The 13,211-nt window shown below is 41.4% G+C and overlaps 1 protein-coding gene across 1 annotated transcript; it reads right to left on the bottom strand.

Moving 5' to 3' along the window:
- Positions 1–11,045: 11,045 nt before the first annotated feature.
- Positions 11,046–13,137, bottom strand: LOC136447281 (ficolin-2-like). The gene is made up of 2 exons (XM_066446011.1): positions 12,666–13,137; positions 11,046–12,173 (listed from the first exon to the last, which is right to left on the bottom strand). Exons 1-2 carry the CDS (start codon positions 13,096–13,098, stop codon positions 11,530–11,532), a joined length of 1,077 nt encoding a protein of 358 aa, XP_066302108.1. The 5' UTR covers positions 13,099–13,137; the 3' UTR covers positions 11,046–11,529.
- Positions 13,138–13,211: the final 74 nt, after the last annotated feature.

A 13,211-nucleotide genomic window follows, 5' to 3' on the forward strand; every position in this document is an offset into this window, starting at 1 on the left:
CATAGACTCGACCACGCGAAGCCCCGTGGGGGTTTTCCAGAAGTAGGAATCAGCATACAACTCTTTCCTGAAACTTTCAGGATGAGGTAGAGCAAAAGAATAATGAGGCTCACTTACCGAGAAGGTGTAAGGAAGAACACCGAAGTATCTATGCCGACTTTTGATGAGGAAAGACTTAAGGACAAAAGAGCGGTTATGTTCAGTATACATGACGTAAGGTCTAATATTTGGCCACTTGAAATCAACTGTCATAACATGATCATGGCTGATCTTCTCTTCATCACAGCGCAAATGGTTCCCCTGCAGTTGGTATGAAGCGGACGGGTGTGCTGATTTTATATCTCTGGGTATTTGACTGATTTTGTTGACCATGAGCGATACTAACAAGAGTTGTTTACTCGGAATCAGCCTGATGGCCTGCATGGGAACCACAGACAGTCTATTCCCGGAAAGTTCCAGGAACTCCAGACTTGCCAGACCGTGGAAGGCACGTTCTGATATGGCAGAAATCAGGTTGTTCGAGAGAAATATGTTTAAAAGCGCGGCGAGGTCGGAAAAGACGAAGTCGCGAAGGGATACGATGTAGTTTCTGTCCAGAGCCAGAAGACGAAGTTCATTCAGACGTTGGAATGTTTGCGAAGATAAGTTGTTTACCCTGTTTTTGTCGATGAACAGATACCGTATGTTTGGTGTTGTTTTAAAAGAGCCGAGCTGGGATATTTTGTTGTCTGACAGCTTGACAGTATGGGCGTCTGGCGTGATGGAGTCTATCGGGACGTGCGTTAAGTTGCGGCCGGTATAATGAAAGATCTTCCCAACAGTAGTGGTCAGCAATGTCAACATGAAGAAGGACGTCGCGGATTTCATTTTGTATCGCCTCAGTATGCTCAACAGACAAAGGTTTCCTATGACAGAAGATATACAGGGAAATGAATAGATAGGTAGGAAATGTTTGTTGATTAGGATCTGGATTACCCTTTCATACGTAGAAGAACTATGTACAGAAAATACTGTCTTTATACCCCCAATTCAGGTAAGACGGCGCTCTCACTGCGTGCTCTCTGTGACCTAGAATTGAACAGAGCATGCAACGAATTTCAAAGATAAAATATAAACTCCATGACATTTCCAATAGGTTAAAGACGAAGCTTTTTACGCTTAGAATATTTTCTTGTCTTTTCATACTAGTCTTGTACATTTTGCATTATATTCCAATGATAAAGTCAAGGGTTAACAACTTTAAGTTAGGTTTGCCCGAAAGCGAAGCGCGATCGCCTTCTAGTTGAATGGTGGCCTTACTATAAAACGAAATCTGCAGGCAAGAAAAGCAGTGCTAGTTGGACGAGCCATCATTTGTTTATAATGTTGTATGTAGAAATATCAGTTAAATGCATAGAATAGACAATTGTTACCATTGTTATCCTTTCTATTGTTTGTACCCTTGCAATTAGACTACGGGCATGAACTTACAAATAAAAGTTATTATCATATATATTACGATACATTCTACATTTCCACTTAACGTTGGAGAATGGACATAGTTGACTTAAGGTTTCAGTATTTCCAAATTGTCTCTAGAAAAGCTAAGCCAGTTTATAACGTCCCGATTGATAAATACCATACTCACATCTTGTTCCCAAAGTCCTTAACGAAATGTGAGCATCCAACACATCGTGGAACTGTATCTTTTTTCTTCTTCTTAAATGCAAAAATGATTACGAGTCTTCTTTTGCAGTACCCGGCAATCTGGCACTCTGGCTACAAAAGTGTATTTCATAGTGTATGTATGATGTACAATGAAAAACCAGACTGAGTTAACATACTTCTACTTACGTCCACTCTCTTTCCCTCTCAGCTGGCTAGTGCGCGGTACAGATTGTATGTGGCAGACAATAACTGTTATGATTTACATATTATCATGCAATTACAGACAGAAAGCTCTCGCCTCCTATCGTCATTGGTCAGAAAAGATCGTGTGTTGTTTTTACTATGTATGAAACAGTTCAGCTCCTAAATTGCCTGGTTTCAAATTGAAAAAAAAAAGATGGGGCACTGTCATCTTATGACATGTTGCAACTGGGTCATGGATAGTTGCACGTGTCTCAACATTATACAGTGCGCAACGACACGTGTTTCGAAAGACGGTCGAATACAAAATTGCAGGAACCTTGATTGTAGATATCATTATAAAAAACGATTCTTGTATCATTTTTCTTTCTCTGTTGTAAAAAGCTAAGCTTTCGTTTGGATTACTTTTTTGGATTACAAATACCCATTTATCGAGAACAAGTGCCACTCTACGGCAGTTTCCATCCAAAATTGATGCATTGTTTTCTTATATATGTTGCAACTGGGTCATGGACATTTTCACGTGTCTCAACCATTATACTGTGCACAGCAACACGTGTTTTGAAAGACGGTCGAATAAGAAATTGCAGGATCCTTGATTGTAGATATCATAATAAAGAACGATTCTTGTATCATTTTTCTTTCTCTGTTGTAAAATGCTAAGCTTTCGTTTGGATTACTTTTTTGAATTACAAATACCCATTTATCGAAGACAAGTGCCACTCTACGGCAGTTTCCATCCAAAATGGAGGTATTGTTTTCTTATATATGTTGCAACTGGGTCATGGACATTTTCACATGTCTCAACCATTATACTGTGCACAGCAACACGTGTTTTGAAAGACGGTCGAATAAGAAATTTTAGAAACCATGATTGTTGATATCTGTTGTGCATTGTACTGAACCCATGGCCAGTGGTAATATGTATACAATAAAGGTCTTCATTCATTCATAAAAAAAAGGTTCTTGTTTGATTGTTTTTTGTCTCTGGTGTTTATGTTTGAGTTACTCGTAAATTTGATGACAGAAATCGTTCAGAAGAATAGAAAAGCTTCTAGATACAGGGTGGTATATTTGCATAACGTGCATGTGTGTGCATCTGATTGACCTACCAAACCGTTGACGTCCCACTGCACGAAATGGCCTCGTATCCCGGCGTATACGTACAGGGATTCCTCCGGAAATATTCCATATCCCGGTGCGGATTTAGCGTATCCGATATAATTAACGGATACGCTAAATCCGCACCGGGATATGGAATATTTCCGGAGGAATCCCTGTACGTATACGCCGGGATACGAGGCCATTTCGTGCAGTGTCCATTCTGTGGTGCAGGGACGAGGACATCGTTCATTTTTGTGGTGCAGGGACAAGGACATCGCCAAACAGGCGTCCCGTACACGTGCACAAACATGCACCGCTGTAGGTTTAAGCGTCTATGTATTTCCTTTGTCCTCGATTTCAAACATCTCCATCAGAGTCTCTGCATCCATCCATCCATACATCTATACATACATACATCCATACATACAACCATACATAAATACACCCATACATACGTATCCCTTCAGTCTCTGTCCTTTTCACGTGGAGGAAAACTGCTGAAACTTCTCTACTTTCAATTCATTTCGTTCAATCAATGTCACTTTATAAGTGAACAACATGCATCCTTATGCTAGGGTCACATTTCCTAACCGGGACCCGGCCGGGCTGTTTGCGGAAACGAAAAATCAAAGTGTATGTCAATGAATTTGCACAAGCTATGCTCTTAAATTATTTTGGGTACGTTTTGTGTTTTTGTTGTCTTTTATATCATACTTTTCGTTCCCAAAGACTGTCCGGCCGGGCCCCGGATTTGTAATGTGACCCTAGCATCAGAGAGATTCTCTATTCGATTCCTGATGTTAATTATAAAAGCCACGTAGAAGCGTCGACTTAATGACTGCATTATTTAATATTTTGTGCAAGGTAAAATATCATTGTGGAACTTTTTTTGTTAGTTTCCCAAATACGAAGCCCCTAACTGCTACATAGACATTGTTAGGAAGGCATATAGAGTTTGGCTGAGAAGAATTTAGCACATCCTGTTGTAACTCCGTACTGCAAAGGAGACAAGTGGCCTCCCGAAGGAAGTTAGGTCTGTAACCGATACCCTTACTAGATAATGATCTACTATGGGAGGCGCAAGATGACCATGGTTTCTTGACCTTGCATCCAGGACAACATACTGCGTCTAAACTTCTTCTAATCATCTTGACGATGAGAACCATTACAATCTGCTGTATTACCTTCTTCATTCTAGGTCAGGAAATATATACTATTTTTGATACGATATAATAATCAAAGAAGTACGTTGCAATTCCTATAGAATGCTAAAATAACCTATTGGCGTCCGGAACAACTGGAGTGCCTTGCCCCTTCGGATTCTGGTGCAGTGTCGTTAAGGCTAAGGTCAACAAATTATCTTGTTGTTCTCCATGAAATAAGAAATTACATGTCCATGTCATCATCTGTCGATCCGAATGAATTTATGCACCTAGGAATATGATCGATTGGTAAATTTCTAATTGTCACGTCAGTTTGTTGATAGGATATTCAATATAATTGGTTGTAAATGCTTGTCACTGACTGGTCGCATTTACTTTGGAGGGGGCAATTAACTGCTGTTCGATGCAATTAACTATTTTAGAGATTCAAGTCTTTATTGTGGTACCATCGGTAAAAGAATGCTTCATATATACTGATTTTATTATGTGGATGATGTCTTCTACGCACCTCAAACCTGATGTGAGAATGAAAAAAAGGGGAAAAAAGTTTGGCTAAAAGAGTTGCCTTCACCATGAAGTCTAAGTGGTCAGGAAAGTGCAAATGACTGAAAACACAGCAAATAGTTAACCGAACGATTGATTCTCGATTTTGTTGTTCTTCTTTGATTTTGGCCAATACTTCGCTGAGGGCTTAAGATATATCACTTGTGCTGATACACATGGCTTGCACAGACTCTGAGATCATTTTGTGTGCACAAATCTACCAAATAGGTCATGATAATTATTTCACTGCGGCCCAGACTTATTTACCTAATTGCTTAGACATAGAGCCTCTCACGTCGTGCGACACATCAGGTGGTTTACCAGGTGTCAATACAAACAAACAAACAAACAAACAAATAAACAAGCAAACAAAATTATCTAGTTCAGATGTTGAAACTATTTCAGGTTGGCGACGCCTTTTCTTGGCTTGTTTTGAACTCACCTTAGACCTGTCAGTCTATCTGGCGCTCCGACCCTCTTCTCTCCTGTGACCTTATTTCAAGTCGTCAGAGTCGCATCTGTGGCGCGAATCACGCTCTTTTGTCTCGAGAGATCTTGTGCGTGTCTGTGGATGTCAATACCAAATGAGTATACCAAGGTACTGGAACGTGTGCAATACCACGCAGGCCGCCTTGTTACAGGCGCAGCGCCAAGGTCAGGACACCGTACTCAGACGTGCTACAAGAGCTTGGGTGGGATAGGCTCTCAACTAGGCGAAACTACAACCGTCTAGTGATCATGTACAAACTCGTCACCGGCCCTGTACCACCCCACCCCAGCCACTCATCCCGTCAACAAGACAAGCCCGAACCCAGCTCCGCCTCCGTAACTCAGTACATCTTCACATCCCTCGATGCAGAACCAACATCTACAAGAACAGTTTTATCCCCTACACATCACGGCTCTGGAATAGTCTACCCAGAAACGTCACAAACGCACCCACACTGAGAATATTCAAGGCCCGATGCAAATCCCACCTAGCCTGTTGTCCTGATTTTAAATTTACCTCCTATCAACCTTCCATCTATTCCACCGCAATGCTATATTATTGTAGACCATTCCCCCAACGACTTTATCATGTTAATGTATATTATTATGTCAATGTATATATTGCATGGTTGTTGCTGAGTCAAATGATTCTATACTGTTTTATGCATTGTATTGTACGCAACATCGTTGGCCCACAGGAACCACTGCTAGCAACGGTCAAGAGACGTAAGCTTCAATGGTTCGGCCACGTGACATGCCACGACAACCTGGCCAAGACCATACTGCAGGGCACCCTGGAAGGAGGTCGCCGTAGGGGACGACAGAGGAAATCCTGGCAGGATAACATCGCGGAGTGGACGTCCCTTAGCCTGTCTGAAAGGCTGGCTGCTGTAAGAAACAGACGAGCCTGGAGACAGATCTCCATCTTCACTGCTACCTTGTCCCCCCAACGACCCGGAGGTCAAGGGACTAGGTAGGTAGGTAGGTAGGTATCGCATTAACTATGCATGTATTATGATAGTGTAATGATCTAACTGTATGTTCGTCTGTATTTGTGGGTCAGCCGTTACCAGCGAAAGCTGCCTAGGCTGACCCAGTGTTACGACTTGTCTTTCATTTTCAATAAATACAAATACAAATAAATTACTTGTTACACTGTACACGTGTTCCCTCATTTTCAAAAGCTTTTATTTCGAGGATTGGCAAACACATGTTTAACTCTTGTCCGATACTGGGCTATTTTTACGCAATTTATTTCATTAATTTTATTTCTTAACTAGAGTTCCACGAACGTCTTCGCAAAATAACCAAGGCTTATTATGGATAGTGATTAATATTTACATGCTTATCAACCGCTGCAAATTTGATCATGCACCATACCATTTGGCAGTTATGATGGGCGAGGGAGAATATGTCTAGTCTAGATAGTGTTCTGTATCTGTATCTGTATCTATATAGATACAAAAGCTTTTATTTCGAGGCTTGGTAAACACATGTTTAACTCTTGTCCTATACTGGGCTATTTTTACGCAATCTATTTCATTAATTTTATTTCTTAACTAGAGTTCAACGAACACTTTATCTTCGCAAAATAATCAAGGCTTATTATGGATAGTGATTAATATTTACATGCTTATCACCCGCTGCAAATTTGATCATGCACCATACCATTTGGAAGTTATGATGGGCGAGGGAGAATATGTCCAGTCTAGATAGTGTTGAAAATCATTGGTGGTACAGGACTAATATATGTGTAGAGTGTGCTGATATATGTTATAACTGGTCATGAAAAAATATGAGTATGTTAATATTATATGGGCCACAAAGGTTCGATATAGCAGTTTTGTAAGTTGACAGTGATGATGAAATGGTGCAGTCAATATATATGAATAGAATAAATCTTTATTCCATATCATAGACATTTTGAGAGACATAGTAGATCATAGTACATGTGACTTTTCCGCACCTAGCAGTGGTGCAGTTTTGGTGCAGTGTACTCTCCAAGAGGAGTGGGTCTAGCTGGGTTTTCGACGTGTTTTTAGGTGCTTTTGTCAGGCTTTCTATTTTGTCCCCTTTTAGCTATGTCGCCAACCGTATTTTGAACAAAAATTCCTAAACTGAACATGTTAAAAACCAGCTGGACCCACTCCTCTGCTTGGAGAATAGTGGGTGCCCCATGTTTATTTATTTGACCCGTCTGTTTGTTTATACTTCTAGACAAGGCCCTCTGTTGACCTGTTTTCGTGAACAGTCACATGTCCCATTATGAAATGCAGTGGATTAACAAACTTTCATAAGTAATTATGCAAATTAGCTCCTGATTTGAATAATTAGTCATTGATTATGTCAAGCACCATCTGAGCTCTCTACATACAAAACATCACTACGATCTGTCGACCCCTTCTCAAGTTATTCATGTCCGAATGTCAAAACAAAAACACGTTCTGCAGTTTTAAACACGCCGCTAGGGGGGCAAAATTTACAGTACTAACTTTCTGTAGCATGAACTATCTACCACACAAAAATCATGACTTTCAGAAAATACGCCCCTAAATTTTTGAAGCTCCGATGCAGTAACTCAAGTACCCGCTAGAAGGCTCATTATCGAACTTGACCTTCCTTTCTGTAAACCCTACCCATCCAATAAATATAATAAAGATCCATCAACAGCTTCTTGAGTTATGCTGGCAACATACAAATACACATCCACACAAAGCCCGCTGCAGTACCGATGGAAAATGCCAGGAGAACCATTTTTGAACTTGACCTCCGTTTCTACAACATCTACACACCTGCAAAAAAATCATGAAGATCCATCAACGTTTCCGTCACTTTTTTCCTGGTTTTTGCAGTGGCACTTAAACGGGAAATCATATAACCACGAATATGTGTTTTGTACTTCTACTCATTTATTTCGACTACTGCGCACTTCAAACACCGTGGAAACAGTCTTTTCCCTCTTACCTTGAAGGTAAAACCACCGTGAAAGTGACTGCATTTACAGTATGTCAGTATCAACTCTTGTCTAGGCCGTCTCTAGGAACGTCGAAGGATCCTTTCGTCAGCACCTCACAGATATTTATCTGTGAATATTTTATAAATATATAGATAAAAGAGTAGTGTAATGGTTCAACGGCATGTGTTTGTAAACACGTGTTGTAATCGGTGGCTTTACCAAAATCTGGGAGACCTTAGCTCTGACGGTTTAGGTGAGGGTACCTTTGACCTTTTTAAAAATGACTTCCAGTGATAAATAGTGGGGATTGTAACCATATCACCCATGTGGATTGCACTTGTATCGAAATTCGGGGGGGGGGGGGGTATTTTTCAAGCAGTGAATTCGTTTTCAAACCGATTTTGTGACGTAAAAGCGCTGAAAGCGACGATTCTAGCTGATTTGCGTGACGTCACGGGTATGATTTGGCAGCGTTGCCATCGGCGGTCTTTAACCTGGTGGAAAACCTGTCGTTCTGCCGATCGTCGTATTGGGACTGAACCTTCAACTCTGACCCCTGGTGACGATGCAAACTTGCTATGCTGCTGTCTGTCTTTCTTGTGTACTATACAATATGATTATGTGTTTAATTAGGAGAAGAGTATACTAGATAATTATGAGTTACTTGTTACGTATCTTATCTGAACTAACTTCATAATGTGCATCGCTAATAAAACCGGTCAGCCTAGATTTCACGTACATGCACGTGGCGTAAGCAGTTTGTGGGCACGAACGCATCTACAACAGAAGTGAGCACGTTACGCCTTCTGTTTGACGAATGTTCTGATCATCGATCAATTATTCAGTGTGTGCGTGTGTGTGTGTGTGTGTGTCGGTGTCTATATATGCGTGTGTTTGTATGCATGTATCAGTGCGTGTGCGTGTGTGTGCATGTCGGTGTATGTGTGCACGTGTGTGTGTGTGTATGTGTGTGTGTGTGTGTGTGTCCATGTGTGTGTGTGTGCGTGCAAACATTTAATCATAAATGTTAAGAACTCAGTCTTATTTGGAAAAAGGCCCAGAGCAAAAAAAGTAAAAATACACCATGTTTTGATTTCATCATCATCATCATCATCATCATCATCATCATCATCATCATCATCATCATCATCATCATCATCATCATCATCATCATCATCATCATCATCATCATCATCATCATCATCACTATCATCATCATCACTATCATCATCGCCAATATCATCATCATCGTCATCATTATGATCAACATCTTAATTATCACCATCATTATCATCACAAAATCTGTTATACTTACTATATGTACTACACCTTATACTCAAAGCCTTTCTATTATGATAAGGGATGGTATATTTGTATAATAATAAGGGATAACAATAGTATATAATTATTTTCGGTGATACACTACTTAGCCTGTTGTTAAGCTATGTGTATCAACATAATCTAACACTGATGCAATAACGTTTCTTTTCTGCTACAGACCGTTATCTATTGTCATACCCTATACATTGTAGGCTTTTTAAACCAAAATGAATTGCTTTGCTTCATCTCCGTTCTCTAACCCACAACTTATGGCACATCTACAAACAATTGGCCTACTACAATGTTATACATATTATGTAATTAAACCTCATTGTTTTATCACCTACGTTGGAACTAAGTTATAAATTCGCACAACTTACCTACAGATGCGGATAAAGTACACCTGGTGATAACGTTGCCTACATACAAACGCTTGGCCTACTACAATGTTATACATATTATGTGCCTTTAAACCGTCATTGTTCTATCACCTACGTTGGACCTAAATTATATTCGCACAACTTACTTACAGATAAAGATAAAATGCACCTAGTGATAACGTTAACGTTGCACACCTACAAACGCTTGGCCTACTACAATGTTGTACATATTATGTACCTTAAACCGTCATTGTTCTATCACCTACGTTGGAACTAAGTTATAAATTCGCCAAACTTACTTATTGATAAGAAAAAAAATGCACCTAGTTTTGCACGTTGTTACCCACATGCAAACGATTGGCCTACTACAATGTTATACATATTATGTATTTAAACCTCATTATTTTATCACCTACGTTGGAACTGAGTTATAAATTAAATCTGTCAAACTTACTAGGAATGAAATGCACCTAGTGATCATAACGTTGCTTACATACAATCGCTTGGCCTACTACAATGCTAAACATGTAATGTATTTAGATTGCCATTGTTATAGTATTGTTATAAATGCGTCCAACTTACGTCTCGATAGGACTGAAGTTCACTAATGATAACGTTACAAGCTAACGCTGATCCAAGCGCAACAACAGGACACTACTGTCCGTCTACTCTCCAAGCAGATCTATCGGATGCGAAGACCGTATCCAACTGGCAGAAGAAGTATGTTTTGCCATGTTGGATTTGGTCTTTGCAACTGCTTGGAGACTACTGCCCCTACAATCATGTTCCGTCAAACAAGAACGACTTTTTCCATTCTAGATTAGTTTTGGGAATAAAAAAGGCAAAAGGATGTAAAATCGAGTTTAGATTATGTTGTCTTTGATGCGGCTTTATACTTGCTAAGTATGAAAATGATCAGAATTTTCCAAACAGCCAGGAAAGGAACCTGTTGACGAATTCCATACACTAAACAAGGACAAAGTGTTGCAGCGCCACCTTCTAATCAGTCTGAAAACTGCAGCTGGAATTGTCATAACGGGAAACGTCGCCGTCTCTACGTTTATTCCCGGTTCTTGACACAGTTTCAATAGTAGAAAGATACTTTTGTCATCTCAATACAATTTTGCTCCAGAAGCACACTTTGTGGAACATGTACGTTAAAAGGTCTGCATGGGGGCGGTGGGATACCTACTACTTCGTGAGGACCAACTACGCTTTATGTTGAGTTTACGATATTTCGCTTTACATGAACAGGTAGATTTTGAGTTTGCAATATGAATGAATGAATTAATGAATGAACGCACAATATTTCCTGTGCATTATGCGAACTTGCCGATCAGTATAGCTGCTTATGTAGAATGACTTTACTTCTATAGGCAGATTTCACCTAACGTAAAAAAGCTTGTAAACCCGAATGCCAAGCAACCCAGTCTTCACCCATTAGAGATCACAGTTTGCCAGCATTACTCTTCAGAAAGGGACTTTGTATTAAAGTGAAAACGCTACATGCAAAGCTGTTACTGTTTCGGCAGGGTTTAGTTTTTTGGCATTTATTGCAGAGGAAAACAAAGGCAAGATTTATTTTTGCGGCAGTTATTGTAGACGAAAGGAAAGGCAAGATTTTTTTGCGGCAGTTATTGTTGACGAAAGGAAATGCAAGGTTTAGTTTTGCGACATTTATTGCAGAGGAAAGGAAATGCAATGTTTAGTTAAGCGGCAGTTATTACTAAGGAGCAGGTCTGATCTTCATGACAGAAGACTTGATGGAGAACCGGTGAGCTGTCCACGCCCACCATTGCATACCATTGTAATGAGTCCCCCCGCCGCCATGCTTGTACGGCTGGTTCAGGTTAACGGTGTCACAGATTCTATACCACCAACCACCACCGCCATGGACAGTGGCGCAGTTATCGCTCCAAACGTCGTTATCTTGGTCGTGTGTGGAAAACTTGCGACCATTGTGATAGCTTAACCCTAACCCACCATCACCAGCAGTGCCGCTGTAGGCACCAACATGCAGAAGGTATTTTGCTGCTTCATCCTCGATATAGAACCCATCATACTCCGCGTACCTCGATTCCGAGGACCAATTCTCGAGTTCGATGCGCAAAAGGTATATTTGAGCGTTAGAGATTTGGTTAATTTTATCGTTTCCGAGCCAAAACTCACCGACAAGAGCCCCAAACCCGTTTTTGTAAGTTTCCCAGTCCCTAGCAAAATCTACAGAACCGTTGAAGCGCTTCTGGATGACAGTCCAGCCGAAGCCGTTTTCCATCTCACAGTAGACTTGAAAAGGTTCACTGGAAGCGTTTGGTTGGATGGTGTAGACACCGCTGGTGTTGTGGCCTTCCTTGTACACGTCGTTACAATCTACAAAACAAATTTTCTTAAAACGTATCTATATCTTAATTGAACCCTTAAGCTGCCAGTCCCGACTTAACTAGGGATACAGAAATATGCCTTGTGTGCTGGACCCGGTTATAACCGGGATAGGGTATTCCCCAGAACAAAACAGCTTTGCGTGCGTGTAGCGCGCGAAGCCGGGAAGTTAGGGGAGTTAGCGCCGCCGGGTGTTTCGCGGGTTTCGTGAGGGAGGTCAGGGGTCAAACATTTTTGATTTTTACTTGGCTAAAAAACTAGCGGTCTTACTAGTTTTCTAATATTTTTACTACCATATAGCTTCTTTCAATTCTTGTTTCTATGTTATCGCCAGTTGTATTATTAGACGTATGCATGGTTGTGAGAAAACAGATACGAACCTGTCATGTACTCTTTGAATGTGCTGAAAACAATGAAAGCTATAGAAACAATCCAATCCGAAATCAAGATGAAATTGACAAAAAAAAAGCTTTTCCGAATTACCTTTCATTTGCGACGGGTTGTCAGTGTTGTTACAGCTGCCACAGGTCCCGTCAGATCCAGGCGGTCCGGCCGGTCCAACCGCTCCGTCAGATCCAGGCGGCCCGGCAGGTCCAACCGCTCCGTCAGATCCAGGCGGTCCGGCCGGTCCAACCGCTCCGTCAGATCCAGGCGGTCCGGCCGGTCCAACCGCTCCGTCAGATCCAGGCGGTCCGGCCGGTCCAACCGCCCCGTCAGATCCAGGTGGTCCGGCCGGTCCAACCGCTCCGTCAGATCCAGGCGGTCCGGCCGGTCCAACCGCTCCGTCAGATCCAGTCGGTCCGGCAGGTCCAACCGCCCCATCAGATCCAGGTGGTCCGGCCGGTCCAACCGGACCGGGTAGGCCAGGAGCTCCGGCAGCACCCGCAGGTCCGTCACGCCCGTCTCTACCAGGCATTCCTGGGGCTCCCTCACTGCAACCTGTTTTGCAAAGTTAGTAATTTCTTTTACCAAAAACAGGTCGATATATATGTACACGGTACATATGAGAGGGAAGAAGAAAATTAAAAA

The sequence above is a fragment of the Branchiostoma lanceolatum genome, chromosome 13, assembly GCF_035083965.1.
Source record: "Branchiostoma lanceolatum isolate klBraLanc5 chromosome 13, klBraLanc5.hap2, whole genome shotgun sequence".
Lineage (NCBI taxonomy): Eukaryota > Metazoa > Chordata > Leptocardii > Amphioxiformes > Branchiostomatidae > Branchiostoma > Branchiostoma lanceolatum.